We start from the raw sequence: 24,354 nt of genomic DNA, 5'->3' as shown, positions 1-24,354 counted from the left end.
ACCCATTTAAGGTGTTCCAATGGGCTAAAAACTCACCGTCCAGCGAAGATCCTCCATAGGGCAGCCATTTTTGGTGGCTGTCTTGCAAGGAATCCATCCCAGAAACAGTGGGGAGCCATTTTATGTCCCCGGCGGCCATTTTGAAACTACTGATCAGCTGTAGGAAAATCCTTGTTTTGCAAAGAATTGGTTCCCGAAGCAGGGAACCGATCATCACAAAGCAAAAAAAGCCTATTCAGACCATCGTTTTGTGATCGCTAAAATGTTGTTGTAATGCGGGGCAATCGTAAAGCCGGGCATGACTGTACTTGGAAGATTGCTTGTATTCATTTACTGTACTTTAATCATAGTCTCAATATATGCTGCCTGTCTATGTACTTCCTTTTAACTCTTTAATAATCTCTAACACATCAACTGTCTAATATCTTGTCTAACCAGTTCTCAGTCTTCTCTTTAACTGTCTGAATGCTTCACCATCTTTCTTATAACCCTGTCTCTGTCCCACTCTAACTGCCTCTCTGGCACTCCCAGTTGCCTTGACTCTGCCCCTCCTGTCCTGTCATAGGCTCCTGCATTAGAGCTCTAAAATGACTGACAGGAGTGACATGTGGGCTGTTCGCCACAAAGTATCATTCAGGAGAAGGAGATACTTATATCAATATGGGCCATCTTCCGCTATCTTCTGTTCCAAATGTGATGAACTGCAGGAACCAGCAAATGGAGCAAGAGTATGTTTTTATTGAGTCATTCAATTAATGTCCAGTTGAATACACACATAGCATGTTATACCTGCGGATCCTGCTTAAAGGGAAATAGTGCGGCACAGATATGAACTCCAAAATGCACACAGTAACTGCATTATCAATTCAAAGATAGAATTGGGTTACCATCTAAACCCATTGAGATGGGAGGGCTCCAGTCTGAATCCCTTACAAAAACAACTTGTACAACTAGTGTGGTACAAAATAACACTATCTGAGATGAAATTCAGAAGTAATTTCTAACAATCCCTTACCAAAGCAGTCATCTGAAAAAGATGCAACTTGAAGAAGACCAACCACTGAAACAAATTCTACTGGTCTGGTAGGCAGTCATACTATCTATAATACATACACATGTGTTGCATTTAAAAGCTGTGAAACAATTCCAATTAATGCAACAACACTTTTCTAACATGGACAAAGAGAGTTTAAGCACTCTTTAGCTACAGTGGTCCCTCCACTTACGACCACAATCCATTCCAGAAGATGGATGTAACTCGAAATGGTTGTAAGTTCAAGCACCATTTCCCATAGGAATGCACTGAAATGCAATTAATCGGTTCTGGCCAAAGGAAAAAAAACACTAAAAATAAAGAAAGAAAGAAAGAAATCACTGCAAGATTCATTAGAAATGTGATTAATTCCTTCTGGCTGAAGGGGGGGGGGAGAAAAACAAACAAGCATGCAAGACACATCAGAAATGGGGAAAAAACACTCCAAAAAGCAACAAAACCCCCAAGACCCATTGGAAATGGGGGGGGAACAAACAAACCTCCCAAGACCCATCACAGTACAGAAGCATAACCCCCCAGCTCAAAACCATGCTGCAAAAACACCCAGAACAGTTTTTAAAAAGTAGAAAACAGCACCTTACCTTACAAGACAGCCCGAAGCCTCCCTGCAAACACACACACACACACACACACACACACACACACACACACACACACACACACACACACACACACACACACACACACACACACACACACACACACACACACACGCTCTCAGAAGCAGGAGGCAGCCCCAAGCCTCCTCCAACAACACACAGTCTCTAACTGCTGGGGCGAAACAGCTAAAAAGAAGCAACTTCATTGCCACCTACAGTTAGCAATTTGAATTTCCTGCCTTTTCCCCCTGCCTTTTCCCCTTTTTTCTGTTCATAAGTGGAAGCTCCATTCGCAAGTAGAAACAAAATTTTGCGGCCAGAGCTGGTCATTACTCGAAATGGTTGTAAATAGGGACGTTTGTAAGTCGAGGCACCACTGTATTTCCCAACAGCTTTGATTTAGCATTTGCACTTACATTTTAGCTTCCTTATGTGATGAGGAAAAACAAAGATGGCATTATAGTCATTCATTATTATTAGGCAGGAGGCTTCCTCCTGTTGCACTAAAAGATTTAGCATTGTAAAAATCCAGTTACTGTATAAAAATCCATGCATCTAATATGGTGGAGTCAAGGTTTGATACCTTATCTGTTTAAGAGTGTTGGAACAATTATACAGGTATAGAAAATTGCCCTAAAAATATAGTATTTTAAAACTTTCAGCATGGAAATATTGTTCCAATATACGCCAGCAAACCAAGGTCAATGAGACTCTAACAGTTCTTTGGCAACCATCTATTTAGTTCCCCCCCCAATATACAGTGGTCCCTCAACTTATGAAATTAACCCTTATTGGAACAGTGGCTGCAACTCGAATCACCATTCCCCATAGGAACACATTGAAAACCATTTAATCCGTTTCAGCTGTTTTTGGTTCTTATGTAGTGGCGCTGTTCTTAAGTCAAAGCATTAGTTCCCATTGGAATTAATGCAAAACCGGTTAATCTGTACTCTACCACTAGGGGGAGAATTTTTCTTCTTTTGAGCTAAGATGAACTTAGGTAAAAAAAGGACAGGAAAGGAGGGGGGAGGGAACACCTTCTAAACAGAACACCTTTTAACTCAAGCACCTTTTAGGTTAAAAAAGGGCAGGAGAACAAACTTTAAACAGAACACCTTTAAAAACAAGCACCTTTTAAACCAAGCCAATTTTAAAAGAGACAGAGCGGTCACAGTACACAAACCCTAAAAGCCACAGAATCCAGCAAGCATTATTCCAGCACAGAACTCCTCATCACAAAAAGAGCACAGAGGGAGAGAGAGAAAAGACAATGGATGTGTGTGTGGGGGAGAGCCTTCAGTCTACAGTAGACTCCATTTTAAAACTGCATTTTAAACTCCATTTTAGAGCCTGCCAGCCTGCATCAACAAGCACCACAGCCCCTCACAGAATATTTTCTGATTTTAAAAGAGACAGACCTTGGAGCCACATTTTAAACACACACCTTTTAAAACAAAAGATAGGTCACAGTACACAAACCCTAGAAGCCACAGAAGGCAAAAACAAATAAATAAATTTTACATTTTAAAATTGCAGTCTAATTTTCACATTTAATTTTAATTTAATATTACAGTCTATTTTTCACATTTTAAATCCACACTGCAAGACCCATCACAGCACAGAAACATAACCCACCACCTAGCCCTAGCCCCCGACCAAGCTGCAAAAAACCCTGTATAGTACAGTAAATACAGTATAGTGCATGTACTCACCCAGAACAGGCAGCCTCTGTTTTTTTAAAAAAGTCAAAAATCAAAAAAGCAACAAAAAAATACAGCCCGTATAGTACAGTACCGTACCAGTTAGTACTGTACAATATCAGGCAATACCAGGCAGTCTAAAGACTCTCTCCCTATCCACTCTCTAACGGCTGGGATGAGCGAGACAGTAGACAAGCAGCCTCTTTCAGGTCAACTGAAAGTTCAAATTTCGCGCTTTCTCCGCCTCCCCTGCGGTTTTTCTGTTCGTAACTTGAAGCTCCGTTTGCAAGTCAAAGCAATATTTTGCGAACAGAGCTTTTCGTATCTCAAAAAGTTCGCAAGTTCATAAGTCGAGGCACCACTGTATACACAAGAGACAGGAAGATAGTAAACACTGACATCTGATGGGTAATTGGTGTAAATACAGGCAATTAACCACTTGTCAGTGGATATGTGATTTATGAGTGTTCATTTCCATGCTAATAGGCAGAGTTCATTGCTGTCTAGCAGTTAATGTTAACTAGCAACAAATTTGTTGCTCTTAAGCCACAGTCACTACTACATAGCAAATTAGATAAACAATAACTTAAAGGATAAGCAGCCTTTTTTTCTCACACTGCCATACGGAGAATCAGAAACAGCAACAGCTGCAAAAGACATCTTATCCAAGGAGATATATAAGGAAGCGGCTCCATGAGTAAGAATATGAAGTGGGTGAGAATATTATGATGTACTGATTTTGTGCATGTCTAAACAAGTTTAGAGCCTCAGAAATGCTTTTCATTTTATATTTTCTTATTGTCAGAACTAACATTTTTTCATGCATTTTTAAGAATTTTTTGCAGCTTTTGAAGTATATGTTTTAGTTTTTCAATGACATGCTCTAGAGATGTATTCTTTGCCTTTATAAGCTATGAAGCTCCTTTATTCTGTATGAATTTTATTCTGATTAGAATCAAAGTTTTGTATTTGAATGTGTGCAACTTTTCATAGTTGTAAGATACTTGCATATGTCTTCAATATATTCTGCATTTGCTATTTTGAAGTAATGAACCTAGAAGCTATATAGAAGAATAAAGGCTTGTAAAATTAACAAGTCTAGAGCTACCTGGAATTATTGCAACAAAAGAAATACTCTTACTCAGATACCCAGATGAATTTTTAAATGCTTGCGAATGATTGTCTGAATTCATCTCGGGATTAAAATGAACCTTTTATTGGGATGTCAGCTATGACATAGGCTTCTGAGACCTGCTCTGTAGGTCTGTATTTACAATTGGCTTGTAAAGGAAAACGTACTGAGCACCTCTCAGCGAGTTCCGGCAGTGGATTACAAGAAGACATCTGACAACCAATGCCTCCATTAAGACAACATTCCCTTTCCAAATAAATGACTGGAAAGCTATTATATACAGTATATATTTTAGTAAAACATTCTGGTTCTTTTAATTAATTCTAAATAATAAATTCTTTTTGCTACTCACTCTTCCTCCATCAAGCTTAGAGCAGGATATTATCCTGAAAATGTCCCTAAAGAAGTAAATTGGTGAAATAGCCACTCACAGAGCTTCACAGCAATATGGAGATCTCTCTGTCTTTGTCACCTGTTCCTGTTCAGGTTAGCACAGTGGGAAGCTCGAAGTTGTGGTCACACTGACCATGCATTTAAATGCATCTGCAACATGCCCACATATTCCTGGTTTCCCTGCCTTTCAGTATAAACTTACAGTGGACCATGAATTCTAAATCTCTGGTACACCTGGTTTTTAATTAAGACCTACTGTATGCCAAAGACCATGCTGTCCATTCTATATAACAAATATTGAATCTTTAAAAATATATATATATACACAAGGAACAATCAATATTCTGAAACTGGATTGGCCAATTGTTCTTTTTGTGATTAGGTCATGATTTTTTAAAGTGACAATGTTGGGTTTCAGAACCTAAGTCAAAACCATTATGGTGGTTCATTTCTTGTTTATATGCATACACACAGATTCTCTACTTGTGCTTTCTCATAACTGTTTCCTGCAGTCTGTGACATAGTGCTTCATCTCTCTACCACTGACTGCCCTGATTTGTTTTAACTTACTTCACAGGACAACATAGTAAAAAGAGTACAGCTAGAAATTGTGATGTTAAATTATTCATTTCTCACCACAGCAGGTTTTATTTGTGTTTTTGCAGTTTTTGCTTCTTCTTGGGTAATATATAAATCCAATGGCTTTTTTTCTTGAAATGTCAGGTTTGTTTCATTCTAAGGCCAATAGTGATCCTGGCTCTTCTCTTCTACAGAGGAAGGAACCATATTAACACCTCAAGACAACCCTCAGGTTGGCTGGAAGAATATCCAGCCACACCTAACATTTTCAATTTTTTTTTTTTAAAAAAAATCTACAGATGCACAGCAACCTCCTACATGAATCTTTCATCAAGGTAGTTAAAAATAAAAGGATCAAGAAATCACAATCTTGGCAAGCTGTGGAAAACAGTTCACAGCAGAGTTACAGATATTGTGTCAAGGTGTTAATTTAGATCTCATAATTAAAATGCCAAGATATGATAGATCCAAGAGTTACTGTACAAAAAGAAATTAGATACCAGCACAGCAAGGAGATGAACTTCATATCAAATTGAAAGTAATGTGACAAGCAGAAGTTCTATCTGAACACTGAAAGACTGAAAAAGAGTCAAAGATAGTGAAAAACTAATGACTATCTAATTCTGGATAAATGTACAATTCTGATTCTCCTAGACTACAGAAAGGTGACAAGGGATTGAACTACAGTATCTGGAAGACTATTGAGACAAAGGATAACTTTTCTTGGAAAAAATGTTTAGAAATAAAGGTAATTAATGAAATAAAGGTAAATAGTCTGGTAATATCATGTCTCTTCTTGGATTTAAACTTGAACAACAGAGAATCAACAGTTGTATCAAAATAAGAGAACTGATAATTTGACTAACCAGGAAAAATCTGTCAAATGATTGCTGAGGTGAAATTGCTTCACCATGAGGAATAATCTAATTTCATCTTCAATTCCCAAAAATGAGACAAAACTTTACCTTGTGATAGACAACAAACTTCAGAATGTAGCAAAAGTTGGTGGTGTTCACTGTCCATATCTTTGCATAGCTATTTAAAAAGTATTGAAGTCAATGATTTGCTTTTTATAAAATCAACCATTTTGACTGATTCCTTTAAGATCTGTTTTACTTTTTCCGGTATCTTCTTAGCAGCTAGAGCTTCCCTATGTATACAGCAATGGGACCAAGTCACCAATATTATGATTTCCTTAATCCATGCTACAAGTCCAGTGAGGTTGTGAGGGTCCCTTTGTCTTCGCCTCCCCCGACCCCAATAAAACAGGAGACGCCTTAGTACCAAACAACTTGTCTTCATTTATTAACTGGGGAAAGGGTATAGAAGTGTCTATTAAGCTGGGGATAAACTTCTCCTGAGGGAGCAACGGCTCAATCAGGGGCACCCAATCTTCGTCAAACGGATTACTTGACTTCGAAGCCCATGGACCGGCCTGAACCCGTCAGGGTTCTTCGGGTTCGAAGTCATCTGGATCTGGTATCAATAGTGGGGTGGCCTCTTCATACCCTGCATATCCCCAAGGTACATGGTTCTCCGTCCTTGAGTCGCCCCAGGGTCCTGGTAGCAACCCAGTTTCCTCAATTCCTCCAGATGCCATCGCCTCTTTTCTTCTCTCTCTTTCTCCACTTTCTTCTTCTCCTCAGCCAACTTACGTCGCCACTCCCTGGTCTCCCTTTCTCCCCAGTAAGAGGGGCGTACTACCATTTCTCTCCTTCTCTTCTCTTCAGCCTCCCTCCTAGTGAGACGCACCTGTTCCCACTGGCCGGTCCAAGGGTCTTGGATGGACACCCATTCCCATCCACCCTCGTCCACGTCACACCGGCTACTGACCTCCCCTGCCGCTCCCTCCTCTGGCTCCTTCCAACCTCTTCCCGCCCAAACCTGAGGAGTCTGGGTCCCTATACTTAACCCTTTCACGCCCCATTCTAAATCAACGGTATCCACTGCCTGGTGTAACATCCGGGGTGGAAATGGCTTGGGTGCTGTCTGGGTGCCCACGGAGGCTCTAGGGCAAGACGGCACTCCCAATATCACCTCACGACCTGGGGAGCGGGTATCACAGAGGTTTCCAGACACTGCTAATGCCTCATCTGTGCTAATTCCAATGCATTTCAATCAGTCCATGTCATGTTATAAACTTGTTTAAGCTGTTACATACTTCTTCAGCTGTAGTGTGTACCAACAAGGAGATGAACAGTATATATCTTCAAAAACATTTCTATCATGCTCATATCTAACATAGCACAATAAGGTTGTTTGCCTCTTATATCTATGCTGTTCGCCAATTGAAGTGCAAAGTAGGGGGGCATGCAAAATCTTTCTAATAATTGTTCCTTGATATTGCCTGACAAACAGTTGATTTGCTTCTTAACAGTGTCATTTCACAAAGGTATTAAGGAAAGGTCCTTGGCAGCTTTCTCACTGATCAATGTAGAAGCCATGATTTTTGCAGCTGGTAATATAATATCATCAGTTATTTTATGTTTCAAATTTGGCTAGCGATCCATTCTGAGGCTCAGCCAAAATGTATTGCTACAAAATTCACTGTGATAATACTGAAAAGTCACTTTATCTGACCAAACAGTTTTATAATAACCAAACGGCTTTATGAACAGAAATCAAAGAAACACAATCATGAAGTCTGTCCGAATACTCACTCACTGATACTGACTGACTCCAACTCTCTCTCTCTCTTCCCATGGCTACTGACTCTCTGCACAACAGCAAGAAATGTCACGTGCTGTCTATCAGCCACTCAGCATAATTCACTTGCATGTTCTCACCATGTGCAGAAATATCAAACAGTTATTTGCTTTCAAACAGTTATTTTCATAACCAATTTTTACTTTTGCTTGTTTTTAACAGAGGTGAAAGGTTAGAAAAAGTCAAGTTTTACACAAACAAGTAAGGGAAATTAAGATTCCTTCCTTCCTTCCTTCCTTCCTTCCTTCCTTCCTTCCTTCCTTCCTTCCTTCCTCCCTCCCTCCCTTCCAATTGCAAAAGGTCATAACATTTCTTCAAGCCTTCATAGACCCCCATGAGGACTTTGTGGCCCCCAGCGGTCCACAGACCACAAGTCTATAGCATAAAACATAACATGGAATGGTACATTGAATATGAGAAGCATGAATCAAGGGAAACTTGAAATCATAAAACAAGAAAGAACAGGTTACTTACCTGTAAACATGGTTCTTCAAGTGGATTCTCTATGAATACACACTGGTGGGTTAAACAGCGCCTGCACTGGTTCCTCTCGGAATTTTCCAGAGCTATGAGGAAAAAGATACAAAGTTTGAGTTGCCCTGCACTGCGCAAGTGCAGCCCGCCAAAAAACCCCAGTTCCATGTGCCGGCACATAGAGAGAGTTGGAAACTCAGTCAGCAGTGACGGACACGTGGGGAGGTTGGGCGGGTCGTGTGTATTCATAGAGAATCCACTTGAAGAACCATGTTTACAGGTAAGTAACCTGTTCTTCTTCAACGTGGTTCTCTTTGAATCCACACTGGTGGGTGACTACCAAGCTACTTACAGGATGGTGGGCCGTCACTGCAGCAGTGATGTAAGGACAGCCCTCCCGAATCTGGTCTCATTCTTGGCCCTGAGGTCCAGTCTGTAGTGCTTGATGAAGGTAGACACGCTGGACCAGGTAGCTGCTCTACATATGTCGGGGATGTCTATCCCCCGCAGCAGGGCCGTGGATGTGGCAACAGCTCTTGTAGAATGAGCACGCAGGTTTTCAGGGAGAGGTTTATGCTGTAACTCATAGGCCAAAGAGATGGTGGAAACCAGCCATCTGGACAAAGTTGAAGTTGAAGCAGCAAACCCTTTGCGTTGGCCATAATAGCATAAGAACAGTCTTTGGACCTTTCTAAAGTCTTTGGTCCTTGAAACATAAAAAGATAATGCACGACGAACATCCAAACAGTGGAGCGTGCTTTCAACATCTGAAGAGGGTTCAGAAAAAAGAGTACGTAACAACAGGGGTTGGTTGACATGAAAATCAGACACAACCTTGGGGAGGAAAGAAACATCTGGGTGCAACACCACCTTGTCCTTGAAGAATTGAAGGTAAGGAGAATCAGCCCGGAGAGCAGCTAATTCACTAGCCCTATGGGCAGAAGTGATTGCCACAAGGAATAAGGTCTTTAGGGAAAGAAACTTTAAATCACAAGTAGCCATAGGCTCAAAAGGTGGACGAACCAATGAGTGTAGCACAGTCTGTAATGACCATTGAGGCAATGGTCGTCTCACAGGAGGTCTCATGTTGGATAGACCTCTGAAAAAGGCTTTTACAGTCGGATGGGAAAACCATTTGGAGGATTGTGATCCCATAGGCTGAAAGGTAACTATCGCAGATGTATACACCTTTAAAGTGGACTTAGTTAGACCTAGGTCAAAAAGGTGCCTGAGATACAGTAGTAAAGTGATAAAGAGATGGGAGATGCTTGTAAACCCCACTCCGTAGTAAACTTGAGGAAACCTTGCCACTTGTGTTGGTAGAGTCGTAAGGTAGAAGGCTTCCTTGCCTTGTCAAGGACCTCCTTTATCGATGGGATATCCTCCACGCTGTCAATTGGAGGGAGTCCACATCTGGGTGGAAGATCGACCCCGAGTCCTGAGTGATTAGGTAAGGGATGAGGGGAAGCTTCACCTTGTCGACCGCTGTCTGCAGAAGTAGAGAGAACCAGGGTTGTCTGGGCCACCAAGGTGCAATCAAGATTGCTTCTGCTCGTAGTTGGAGGGCCCTGACTACTGACTTCTGAACCATGGGAATGGGAGGGAACATGTAGAGAAGGCCCTCGTGCCAAGGGATCATGAAAGCATCCCCCAATGACCCGGGGCCCCTTCTTGCCCTGGATGCATAGTGGGGACATTTCTTGTTGGAGTTCGTGGCGAACATGTCGATCACCGGTGTTCCCCACCTGTGGCAAAGTTCCTGAAAAATTTCTAAATCCAGCTCCCATTCATGGTTCTGAGTGGAGCGGCGACTGAGCTCGTCTGCAATGAGGTTGTTTGTGGTAGCTATGTGAATGGCTACCGGATAGATGTGATCCTGGTAGCACCACTCCCAGAGATGTATTGATAGAAGCAGGAGGGACTTTGACCTTGTTCCCCCTTGCTTGTTCACACAGAACATTGCTGTGGTGTTGTCTGTGACGAGCTGGATCGCCCTGCCTCTCACAAGAGGAAGGAAGGACTTCAAGGCCTTTATGATGGCTAACAACTCCAGATGGTTTATGTGCAACTGCTTCTCCTGAGAGGACCACAGGGCGTTGATCTGGTGACCCTTGCAATGGGCACCCCATCCTAGTGGACTTGCGTCTGTAGTGACCTGTGTTGTCAGATGGACAGGGCGGAAGGGACGCCCCACTAAGAGGTGAGGTCGGAAAGTCCACCATTGCAGCTGCTGTGCCAACTCCGGGGTGACAGTGAGGAGCTTGTTTTGACTGTCGAGGAGTGGATTGAAGAGGGACAGCAACCAAATTTGAAGTGAACGCATCTTGAGGCGAGCATGGGACAGGGTCGCCGTTGTAGAAGCCATGAGGCCTAGCAGATGTCGTGCAAGACTTGCTTTTACTCTTGCCCTTGGCCTGAACTTTCTTATGGCTTTTTCCAACTTCTGGATGCGTTCTGGAGGCATGAACATCCGAGCGTGTACTGACTCTATTCTCGCTCCGATGTAATCTACCACCGGAGAGGGAGTCAGTTTGGACTTCTCGTGATTTACGGTGAGACCCAGTGACTGCAATGTCTGGAGAACGTACTGAGTGTCCTTTAAAGCCTGATGTTTGGACGTCGAGACAATCAGCCAATCGTCTATGTAGGGGAACACCTGGATCCCCTGAAGGCGCAGGTATGCTGCCACCGGAGCCATGCACTTGGTGAAAGTCCTGGGTGCTGTGGAAAGGCCAAAGGGTAAGGCCACAAATTGATAGATGATGTTGTTGAAGAGTAGACGCAGATATTTCCTGTGGCTCCTGTGTATGGTGACATGGAAATATGCGTCCTTTAGATCCAGGACCACAAACCAGTCTCCTTGCCTCAGAAGGTGGATGATGGACTCTAAGGTCACCATCTTGAACTTGTGTGCCTTGAGAAACTTGTTGAGGCTTCTCAGATCCAGGATGGGACGTAGACCCCGGTCCTTCTTGGGGACCAGAAAGTATCGGGAGTAAAAGCCGTTGAGGACATCCTCCAATGGTACCTTCTGGATAGCCCCTTTCTGAAGGAGAGTTAAGACCTCCTCCTCCAGGACAGGATCGAATGATGTAGGGTTGACCTGTCCTAGAGGAGGCAACCTTATAAACTCCAGGCGGTAACCGGAGCTGATAATGTTCAGAACCCAGATGTCATTGGTGATGAGAGTCCAGTTGTGGAGGTAAGGAGAGAGACGGGTGGTGTGGGAGGTTGGTACCGGAATGGTCAGGGAGTCAAAGGTACTGTTTTTGTTTTCTTCCAGGTGTCTTGAAAGACTGCTTCTTACGAGACGGTTGGGGTCTGAAAGCAGCAGATGAAGAAGAAGCCTGAGGAGGACGTTGAGAAGAATTGCCCCCATAAGGACGGTAAGTACTGGTGGATGGCTGCTTGTAAGACTGGGTGGTGTACTTTGGACCCCACTGTGGTTTGGATTGTCTAGGTGCAGGTTGCACTGAATATGATTTAGCCGTTTTCTTACTTTTGTGTAAGTTTTCCAGGTTCTCATCAGTATTTTGGCTGAAGAGGCCTGAAGCATCAAAAGGCAGGTTTTCCACCCTAGTTTTAATGTCCTCAACAATGTTGGCTGAGCGCAGCCAAGCATGCCTCCTCAAGGTGATAAGAGAGGCGAAATTCTTAGATGTGGCCTCTGCTACATGGCGGGCGGCTAGCCGTTGGTATTTGGATACTGTGAGAGCCTCCGCATGAGTATCCAGACAGAGCTGCCTTATATCTTCTGGTGCCATTTGAAGGGCTGGGAGAACCCTGGACCAAAGCTGTTTTTGATAGGCACCCATGGCCACCAGATAATTAACCGCACGTAGGATGAAGGTTGTCATTGAATACATGCGACGTGCCAAGATCTCACGCTTCCTTCCCTCTTTGTTGGTTGGGTAGGGTGACCCTTTGTCGGAGTCTTAGTAGAACTAGATTCTACTATTAAAGAGTTAGGAGCCGGATGCATGACAAGGAAAGAAGTATTCTCGCCATGTATTCTGTAGAGATTTTCAGTCCTTTTTGAAATCGTGGTAGCATTAGCAGGATGCTCCCAGAATTCTTTGATGAGATCCATCAGTTCCGGGATGAAGGACAGACTAACTGGATGTGTCCTTTCAGCCTCAATGTCTCCAAAGGTTAAGTTTTCTTCTCTCCTAGGAGACTGTTCAACTGCCAGCTTAAGAGCTTGGGCCATACGAGCGACCATTTGAGTGTAGGAAGAAAAATCTTCCGAAGGAGAAGACGGTTTTAGGTTAGCCGCTTCTGGGGGCAAAGGTTCCCCAGGGACAGGGACTTCTAGGGACACCTCGGACTCGTCGTCCTCTTCTGCGTCCGAAGAGTCATCTTTAGGATCCTCCTCCTCTGAATGGTATGAGGATGGAGGCCGAGGTAGCTTCGGCCCCGAGGGTGTCTTTTTTGGGCACGAAGGAACCCCATCTTCAGTCTGTCAAGGTGGTAGAGCAGGAGGTACAGTGGGGACATCCTTCGGCGCCGTGGGCTTGTCGGAGCCCGTGTCCAATGGCTTCTTCGGGGGCGGGCTTCGACGCGGAGACAGGGAACGAGAAGTTGAGGAATAGGAGTACTTAGACCTCTTCCTTCTATGTCTCCTTTCTCTCGAGGCCGAAGAGGAATCAGTGGAAGAATCCCTCCTTCGCCTTCTCCGATGGGACCTCTTCCGACCCCGACTGTAATCCGAGTCGGACGGTGAGGAGTCCCTTCGGCGTCGGTGGCTTCGTCGGTGCTTTCTTCGGCGATGACGCTTCTTCACCGGTGGTTCGTCGTCAGCAGAATTAGAAGCTGGACGCCGAGGGATTGGTTCCTCCAGTGGCTTTATTGGTCGGCCCTGTGGAGGGGGAGGAGATGTAGAACAACCTGACTCCGAGAGGAGTGAAGGAGATCGGGTTGTTCGCCCGGTAAGTATCGGGCTGAGCGGAATGCTCTCGGCGCCGGCAACGAGCTTGTCAAGCTGGCTAACCGTAGGCGACTTTCCCAAGTCCACCGGTGGCGGTTGATGAGGTGGAATGGGGGCGCCCAAATCGGAGACCGAATCCCGGTCCCAAGAAGATTCCTCAAGGAATGGAGAAGGCACCGACGCCGACACAGGCGGGACGACCAGGGTAATCTCTTTGGCCTTTGGTTTAGCCTTCGGCGCAGCCTTGGATGGTCCCTTCTTCGTTGGTGCCGAGGTCGAAGAAGCAGGAATATCGGAGGAAGACTTTTTCCCTGTAGGCAATTTCTTGGATTTCCCCTTTGAAGTCTTCTTGGGCACCTCCTTAGATGTCGAAGGAGGGGAAGAAGAGACCAAAGTCACCTCCGAACGGACAGTGGAGACCGACTGGACAGATTCCATATCCGACGGTTGTGAAGCGGACAGAGTTCGATTCCACAGGAAATACTTGAGGCGTTGCTGACGAGATTTCAGGGTCGCTTTGGTGAATTCCTTGCAATGCCTACAATTGGTGGGCGAATGGGCCTCACCTAGACAGAAAAGGCAGAAGGAATGATGATCCTGGAAGGGGAGCTTCCCGGAGCAGGCAGAACAGCGGCGAAAGGGTCCTTTTTTCGCTGACATAGGCCAAGCAGTTAGCAAACAGCAGAGAAAGTCAGTAATTGAAGGAATCCTGCAGGCGCGTGGTGCCTCAGCAGGAGGTAATAGGCCTCATTAGGATCAAGCGGGAAAGCGAAAGTACTTGCAATGAGAATGCCAGAGGCAAAGGAAGGTCAGCCGGTCCGAATTCAGGGCAACGGAGATGCGGATAGACGAAAGACAAGCCAGGTCAAGTCCGAAAAATCCGAAAATAGCGAAAAGAGAGGCAAATCTCAAGAGCTCTAACCGAGAGGTTCCAACTCCGCGGGCGGATAAATGGAACTGGGGGTTTTTGGCGGGCTGCACTTGCGCAGTGCAGGGCAACTCAAACTTTGTATCTTTTTCCTCATAGCTCTGGAAAATTCCGAGAGGAACCAGCACAGGCGCTGTTTAACTCACCAGTGTGGATTCATAGAGAACCACGTTGAAGAATTGAATGTTTAGACATTTTAGTATAAGTATAAGCAAATCACTCATAGAATTATATGAAGCCCACATAATTCATTACAAATAAATGCTTCAAACAACTGAACAAATCATTGTACACATGAACATCATGAGATGACTAATACATAAATAAAACAAAATAGATTACATAACCAGAAGCAGAAAGTACAGAAGACTTATTCGCTTAAACAAAACAAGATTGGGACTGGACTGTGACACAGTCTATGAACTGTTATTCTCTAAAATTAGAGCAGAGCTAAACAAGAACATTAAAACATTTACGGTGCCATAATATGATCTAAATAATAATCATCAATTTCTGATGCATGCTAAATCCATAAAGATTTACATGACTAAACTCAACTGGCCATAAACCAGAAGAACTGTAGATTGAACCCTAAAGCATTATCGGGAAAGAATCAAAAAAAGCTGTTCTTTTTGTTAAAAGAAAATAAAAGCTTAAAGGGACAACTGACAAAATTGCTAATAACAGATGAGAAGCAAAAATAAAAGATGACTGGAGTAGTTTTGAAATCCTAAATACAACTTTACAGCAACTTTCATATATGAACTAAAAAGAACTATTACAATAGTAAGTGCAAAGAAATATAAAAAAGAAAAAACAATTCATATCTTTCATAAAGGGAAGTTTAAATATTGATTAAAATTTTACAGCCAATATAGTTACCATATATGGAGTAGGAAATGTCAGATGTTCAAACTGGATTCAGAAAAGGAGATGAATTAGAAATCATATCACAAAGATAATTTGGTCTGCTACTGGGACAGACTAAAGAATTTCAGAAGAAATATCAATTTTTATTTTACAGCAAAGCCTTTGACTGGGTGAATCATGAAAAGCTATGGATTGTTCTAAAAGAAAGAAGTGTGCCATGAAGTCTGATTGTCCTTACGTGTAATCTATGCTCTGCACAACAGGACTACTGCAAGAATAGAACATAGAGAAACAGAAAGGTTTTCCATTGGCTATGGTGTCACACAAGGTATTTCATCTTCCTAGCTGTTTTATTCGTATCTGCAGAATGGATCATACAAAATACTGGGTTAGATTCAGATGAAGAAGCAGTGAAAACTGGTAGAAGATATGCTGATGATGCTATATTACTGACAGAAAGCAGGAACAGCTTGAAATGACTGGGAGAGATTTTCTATACCTTAAAAGCTGGGCAATAAAGAGAGGTGGCAAGGAAAAAATTGATTCATTCATTCAGGAAGGCTTTACCAAAGAAAAGTGCCTTCAGTTTCAGCACAGCATTTTTTGCATCAAGAAACTGGACACTGACATCAACAGATTAGGAACAGGGTTGATCAATGTTTGTAAACTAATCAGTGGAGAGATTTGAAAATTACTTCCTCCTTTTTTGTCTTTGTTTAGTAATATGTTGTACTGGAGAATGTTTACTTTGAATCTGAATGCATGAAAAAGAAAAAGAAATAAGTGGATGCTAGATCAAATCAAGCCTGAATTCTTTTCCGAAGTGAAAATAACTAAACTGAAGCTATCAGACTTTGAGCCTATACTGAGAAGACTTACTGGAAAATGCAATAAAGCTGGGAAATGTTGAAGGCAGAAAGAGCAGAGGAAAATGAAAATGAGGTGATAGACTCAATAAATGAAGTAACTACCTTTGATGTGGTGGCGCTGTGGGCTAAACCGCAGAAGCCTGTGCTGCAGGGTCAGAAGACCAAGCAGTCGTAAGATCGAATCCACGCGACAGAGTAAGCGCCCGTTGCTTGTCCCAGCTCCCGCCAACCTAGCGGTTCGAAAGCATGCAAATGCGAGCAGATAAATAGGTACCATCTCGGTGGGAAGGTAAATAGCGTTCCGTGTCTAAATCACACTGGCCATGTGACCACGGAAAGATTGTCTTCGGACAAACGCTGGCTCTATGGCTTGAAGAGCGGGATGAGCGCCGCCCCCTAGAGTCGGACACGACTGGACAAAAATTGTCAAGGGGAACCTTTACCTTTACCTTTTTACCTTTGGCTTTCAAGAACAGGGTGATTAGTGGTAGGACCTCATGGAGGCTACTAATTCCTAGAGTTATCGTAAGTCAAAATTAACTTGACAGCACATAACAACCACCCTATTTTTATTCCGATCTGACACCTAAACAGGAAACAGTGTGCACCACCTTGTTCTTCAGATATTGGGGGGGGGGGAATAAGATCCAGAATTTTGCTTCAACAGTGAGTCACAACATTCCCTGAGCTTCAGGATAAGCGATCCCAATAAGATGGTTACAGAAGCATGGAAATAAACCTCCAGATAGCAGTTGCATGAAACAGCTATAAAAAGAGACAATGCAGAGTCCTTACATAAAGCTCTGTGGTGACACATTAAGATTTCAATATGCCTCCTGACCTGGAAAAAAAACTATTCAAAGAACTCAACAGGGATTTCAACAGCTACTATTAAGTATTCTGTAAATGGCAATTTAGAATCTATAGCTCTTCCCTGTTTTAAGATATCCAAAGATCTGAGTAGCAAGGACAAAGAACATTTAGCCATAGGCCATCAATGGCTGCTATAATACTGTTGGGCTTTTACCAGCATGCTCAAACTCTCAGGAGTTTCAACTATGAAGTTTGAAAATAGGAAGTTACTATTTTAAAAGGCCTGATCAACATAAGCCATGGCACCTTAATTCAAAATTAATAAAGACATTTATTGTGACAAAAGCTTTCATACCAAAATAAATCAGCCATTCATTAAGCTCTCACAAGACTTTTGTTGGGTATTCTGTAACAGACTAACATAGTGCTCTTGCCTGAAGTTAACTAAAATGGTACCTCTGACAAGATGAACATAAGAAACTTTTTAAAAAGGATTTTTAAAACCCAAAAATCTTTTCAAACAACAAAGCTTTTATTTTCAAAACATATGGCACTATATTCTTTTACACATGTACAACACATATACTATTTGTACATCTTAACTGCTATAGCATAGAATAATTTTTAAAAAAGAGAGATCTATAGTAATCTTTAAAGATGCACATAGACAACAGCATGCAGATTTATGAAGGTGGGGGACATTTGCTATCTCAAAATGAAGTGAAAAAGTACAGAAAGCAAACAGTATTTCTTTTATTTGTATTCCAGATCTAGGTTTCTGACTGTGTTCCATATAGTTATAATTGTATTCATAGCTGGTTTCTTCTGTCTTTTATTCTTCCATATACTGTATGTTTAGCTGACTTTGTGAGTTCATCTGAGTATATGATCCCAAATTAAAAAGCTACTGATTATACCTATTGGCAACAATGCTTTCTGTGTTGAACCCATTTTTACTATGGGAAATAGCAGAGAAACAACTAGAATACATTATTAAATTCACTTTGCCTATCAAGAATAGACTATAGCCTCAAAGAAATAAAAAAGATCCTGTACAAACAAAGCAAATATCATACTTTTTGTTCTAAACCGGCAAAATATTATTTCCCTAATTATTTCAGCTCCATCTCTTAGTAGGTCATGGTTGTATGTAACTGTTCAATCAACTCATGTCCAGTGGCTATCAATACTAGTGCTGTTTGCCGGAACTCACCCTTTGGTCCAGATTAAATAAACATGCAAGTACATTTATTCTATCAGTTTATTAGGGATCTGTTTTACTTAAGTTTCTCATCTACTTCCATTTACCTTTCAGTTTTTAAACTGCCAGCAGAGGTAAAACAAATTTTGCAAAACAAAAGCAAAAACAAAAACAAAACAAAAACAAAACTTTTTATTGAGAGGAAATTTCTCCTTTAGCCCAGATAAATACAGTAGTATGTCTCAAGACTGGATCCTGCCTGCCTCCTCTCTCCATTTTCCAATTTAAAAAATGATAATAGAAATAGTGAAATGGAAAACTACTGTAGATTGCCCTGATGACACAAGATATACTGCAACTGCACTCTGCTGCCAAGATAGAAAACATAATTAACATCTTACTGTCATCCAGCTCAAGACAGAGATTATATACAGCAAGAGGCCTCTTATTACGTTGCCCTTGTCTTCTTGATTGTCGTGGTGGAGCATTTGGAGGAGACACTGAGGCAGAAATTGGCTGAGGGAAAGTGGCATCAGGCACGGTTTGGAAAATCTGTAAAGAGAAGCACAGAGGGTATTAATTATTTACTATGAACAGCAACTAACCTAAAAGTAGCTATAAGCAATTATAAAAACATTTGTTTTGGATACCAATTGAACTAGGAATGGATAAAATAAAATTCTTGAAGTTTTGGCATTACACCACAATTCTTAAAATAAAAAAAATAAAAAAATAAAAACAAGCATAAACACCATCTATACATCAACTGTTCCACAAATAATTTAAATCCATAGACCTATCTATGTGCAACTGAGCTTGCCAGCTCGTATGGCAAAGATTAATTTTATTTAATTACAAACTACCCATGAGAAAAAAAGGTCTACAGCTTCATTTGCTCAAATGAGTTTTCAACACTGAGAACAGTAACATCCTTCCTTTCATTCTTCCTCTTTAACATTACATTTTTTGGAAATTGTGCCTTAGATAGTTATTGTAAATTGCTTTGGAAACTCTGAACAGTAGGGCAACATTAAAGCATTTTAAATAAACAAAACACTGTTAATTAAAGAGGCTCTATCTATCTACTCTTTCCCACCATCTGAGTGAAGGCAACAAATAATCTGCTTTATTTTCTGTTTGTGGATCTACCATTTGTCGCAGACACAGGAAGGTTCTCTTAACAACGGCCTGTCATGTGCTATTCCAAGCCAATAGGATAGTAAAATGTAACAGGTAGTTTTTGTCTTGACTCTTTCTCCTTCCTCAGTCTAGCCCCCACGAAACACAAATACTTGACAAAAACACAATGTGTAAGTATAAAACCCTGCTGGGGCCAAAGTGGAGATGTGTGAGCGAGCTTTGCTATGAAGACTTGTGTTACGCTGTGTTTTTTTCTAGCAATGTTTTTACTAGAAATCTTTTATGCAAATATGCACGGAACTGTTTTTCATGTGTGCACATGTGTATATATCTGATGTAAGTGATGAAAGAAGATACGTATTACACATATGCTGTTATCAAATTACTCTGTCACTATTTTATGTGTTAAATATGTTAAATGAAAACTGTTTGCATACATATTTGTTATTCTGCAATAACTTTCTAAGTTATTTTATAGTCATTTAGAAACATGTTATTACATATTTTAAAGATAAGTAGAACTGGGAAAAAAAATACAAAATTCATAACATAAAAATACCATTGCATAATGAATTGCAAATATAAGCCTAGATAGAATAAATGAGTCAATCTAAATCTGTTTTATAGATTATTTCAATAAAAGCCACATGCCACACTTGAGAAATACAGTGGTGCCTTGACCATTTCGACTTACGACCAGCTCTGGCTGCAAAATTTTACTTTGACTTGCGGCTGGAGCTTCAAGCTACAAGCAGAAAAAGGCAGGGGGAAAAGGCGATGAATTCAAATTGCTAACTGTTGGTGGCAAAGAGGCTGCTTCTTTGTAGCTCTTTCACCCCAGCGGTTAGAGAGTGTACGATCAGAGGAGGCTTCCGACTGCCTGATAAGGTAAGGTGCTGCTTTCTGTTTTTTGAAAACTGTTCTGGGTGGGTTTTACAGTGTGGTTTTGAGCTGGGTGGTGAGATTATGTTTCTGTGCTGTGATGGGTCCTGCAGGGTTTGTTTGTTTTTTCCCATTTCCGATGGGTCTTGGGGGGTTTGTATGCTTTTTGTGTTTTCCCCCATTTCCAAAGGTTCTTGCAGGGTTTGTTTGCTTTTTGGGTCCCCCCATTTCTGATGGGTCTTGCGGGGTTTGTTTGCTTTTTTTGCATTTCTGAAGGGTCTTGCACAGTTTGTTTGCTTTTTGCTTTGCTTGTTTGCATTTCCAATGGGTCTTGCACGGTTTGCTTGGTTTTTTGCATTTCCGATGGGTCTTGCACAGTTTGCTTGCTTTCTGCTTTGCTTTTTTTGCATTTCTGATGGGTCTTGCATGGTTTGCTTACATTCTGCTTTGGGGTTTGTTTGTTTTTGCATTTCTGATGGGTCTTGCATGCTTTGCTTGCTTTTTGCTTAGCTTTTTTTGCATTTCTGAAGGGTCTTGCATGGTTTGTTTGCTTTTCTTCCCCTCCCCTTTGGCCGGAATGGATTAATCGTGTTTCCAATGGGTCTTGCAGTGTTTTTGTTGGGTTTTTTGGTGATTTTTTTTTCTTCTGTTGGAATGGATTAATTGCATTTCAATGCATTCCTATGGGAAATGGTGCTTTGACTTATGACCACTTCGAGTTACAACCAGAGTTCTGGAACGAATTAAGTTCGTAAGTCAAGGCACCACTGTAATCATGAAACAATGAAACTGCTTTTAAATCCACATTGATAAGGATCTGCTGAAAAATACCTAGAAAGTTTATGTCAAAGAAGACATAAACCAACACTCCTGGCTTTACCTTGCAGCGTCGAAACTGGCAAAGACATCTAAGCTTCAGTTTTTGGATCTCTTGTGTTTTCTACTGTACCATCCACGGATAATTTATGCTCCACTAGATTAAGGTCCATATACACCAAAAGCTAGGGTATGTTTATGAATTTTTTTTTAGCAATCTAGTAGAGGTATCACCTACCCTTGCCTTTGACGTCAAACGGATCTTCAAATGGTGACAGTTGTGCCATTCACATTTAGTGTATCATAGCAGTCAGGAAGCCATCTGGGCATAATATGAAGATGGAGCCTCCTGCCGATTTTCCTGAAATGTATATTGGCACTTACAGACCCTTCAGCCACAATTTACCTAGTCTACTTGGCCCAAACATTTTGACAGCAATCACAGAGCCACAGCCAAAATCTACCCCTAGGTATGATTCTTAATTGTCTCCCTCTCCTATATATAACTTGGTGAAAAAATGGAATGGTGTTAAGATTAAAATGAATCTAATCGTAACTGCTCCAAGGCAAGGGAGACCAAATATTATGCAGAGGTCATTTAGTGTTTGGAACTGTCTCTGGTGTGTAACTGAAAGCTCTGTGGCAGACTGCCTGTACTGCATACAGAAGACCCTTGGCTGAATTTATGGAATTTGAACTAAACACTCAAGATAGCAGAGCTACAAGACCATGAACATCCACATCTAGTCAGAATTAGAGTATGGTATTTATTTATTTATTGAATTTGTACCCCACACCATCTGGCAACCAGGCTACTCTGGGCAGCAAACAACAGTATGAGCAACAATATTAAAACACGATAAAAAAATAAATTACAAGAAATTGAACAAGAGTAACAAGAAAGTGGAAATACGTGCTGTCAAACTCCAGTCTTCAAGAGCTGGTAGTTTCTTTTTGTCTTTCCTATTTTTCTTGCTTTCTTTTGTCCATATTTTAGATCATATATTTTCTCACTGATAAGGAAATTAATTCTAATATTCTCATGTATATTGAAAACAGCATAGTGTTTATACTACTGAATTACAATAAAAAAGCCTTGGTTTCACATCTCCATGCACTCATAAATCATATTGGATGATCTCGGGCCAATTATTATTTCTTAGGAAAACGTTTCTCAGAGTTGTGATGACACAGGAGGGGACAGTGTATACTTCACTGAGCTATATGGAAAGATAACAAGATAAACAGTAACAGTAGCATCGTGTTTGTACCGTATGTAATAGAGCTTAAGTGCACAGGAGTACTTCATGTCTGTTTAGACAACCGTAACCAACACTGATGTACATACCTATATGATACTAATTCATTCTAAACTTAAAATTATCATTTGATAAACAATGAAAAATTAATCTAAAAGAGCCCTTATGCTTTCATATTACCTATTTCTTCCAAAACACTACAGGTAAAAATAGGACTATAGCATGAAACAAAGATCATGTCCACTGGTGCAAACCATTCTAATTCCAACATAGTTCTCCTGGCTATCAGAGATATCTCACAAGATTACAAGAAATGTGAACAGCTTTCAGCAATGCTTTATAATTATCCTTGCTTCCTATTCCTGATATTGATTCTGTGCCAAAATTCAAGTAATGCTGTACAGCAATGCAGACTTCGCATTTATATGCCTAGTACTACATTTATATGTATTATACTAATATGTTAAACATATTGGAAAAACCAAGCAGGCATATTGTATCTGAACAAAAGGACAAAAAAGTAATGATTTTCCTACACAGGTCATAATCAGAACTAAGCATGGAAGAACTATTCTGAAATTTATCCGTACCTGCCACATAGCCATTAGAATAAGAAATTACCAGCAGAACTCTGAGCTATGAAACTATTTTTAAAAAAAAAGATAAACATAACACGTGTCCTTTCATCACTTGTAGTTCATGTATTTGTTAACTTGACCTTTTCTAAAAGTAGTAAAGACTTCTTTTACAAAAGCTTGCTCTTCTTCTGTAACCTACTCATGTCCCACTTTTAACAATTCATGACAATAACATTCTCAACAGAATCCAAGGAACTACTGCTGTGTGAAGAAAGGGTAAAGAGTCGAATATGCTAGGATTAAAACATAAACACCTGCCCAATGCTATGAACAAATACAATGGAGTCGCATAATATTATCCACTGCTGCCTACATATCGAGATTATGAAGATATGCTAGGTCTGCCAGCTCACAGAAAATGAAAAGATCTAATCTGTTTTTAGCAGTTAATAAGGAAACTGCCTTTCTACAACAGTTGCACATGCAATTCTTTTCCACAACTCTTCAAAACATATACCCTGTTTCCCCAAAATAAGGCCTAACTTGAAAATAAGCCGTAGTGTGATTTTTCAGGATGCTCGTAATATAAGCCCTACCCCCCAAATAAGACCCAGTTAAGTGAAATCTCGCCCTCCACCATTCTGCAGCAACCAGAAGATGACATGACTGTATTTCAATAAATTGTTGTACATGAAAAAAATAAAACATCCCCTGAAAATAAGCCCTGGTGTGTTTTCTGCAGCAAAATTTAATATAAGACCCAGTCTTATTTTCGGGGAAAGGCAGTAATAGAATTAAGTTACAAAGATGGAGAAAATACAGGCTTTAAACTGGCATTCCAGAGTCCCATTCAAGGATTAAGCCCCAACATTTATCGAGCTCACATGGTAGTAGTGGAACACGGACTAAGGTAAACTCTACTGCCAAATCCTCTTTCCCCTGAAAAACATCCAGACTCTCATGTTTTTAATGCAAAGATCTGCACAGATGCTGTAAGAACACTATCCTAAACCTGCTTACAGCATTTCCATGATTTGGCAGCCCTAGTAAAAATATGCTCTAACAGCATTCAGCCAGCACAGACCTTTGCACTGAATATGCAAAGGTTAACATGAGTTCTAAGGAGAAGTATGACACATTGAAGGCTGCAATAGCCTTTAATATGTCATACTCCCACCTAGAACTCATAGGTACTTTCACTGATTATAGATTAAGAAACCACTATTCAGCGATTAAACCTAACAGCTCAAAGGGTAATGTGAGTAAGGTGCACATAAAAGCTTTGCCCCCACATCTCACCCTATCTGAGTGAAGCAATGCTTCACTCCTTAGCATGCCTGATGATAAGGTGTACCCGTACACAGTCTTTTGAGAAGGAACAGTCCTATAAGCCTATCCCTTGGACTACTCTTCCCTGGTTGTGAATTCTGATAA

The 24,354-nt window shown here is 41.1% G+C and overlaps 1 protein-coding gene across 5 annotated transcripts in view; it reads right to left on the bottom strand.

Moving 5' to 3' along the window:
- The window catches only part of ARHGAP10 (Rho GTPase activating protein 10), a 145,959-nt gene that overhangs the window by 25,508 nt on the left and 96,097 nt on the right, over window positions 1–24,354 (bottom strand). For all 5 annotated transcript variants that reach the window (XM_078394762.1, XM_078394761.1, XM_078394763.1 and 2 more), the window contains exon 20: window positions 18,647–18,797. In XM_078394762.1, the coding sequence (XP_078250888.1) occupies window positions 18,647–18,797 (151 nt within the window). The remainder of the gene's footprint in view (window positions 1–18,646; window positions 18,798–24,354) is intronic.

This window comes from Pogona vitticeps, chromosome 5 (assembly GCF_051106095.1).
Source record: "Pogona vitticeps strain Pit_001003342236 chromosome 5, PviZW2.1, whole genome shotgun sequence".
NCBI lineage: Eukaryota > Metazoa > Chordata > Lepidosauria > Squamata > Agamidae > Pogona > Pogona vitticeps.
Note: the sequence above shows the minus strand (reverse complement) of the source record. Positions and strands in the feature narration are given on the sequence as shown.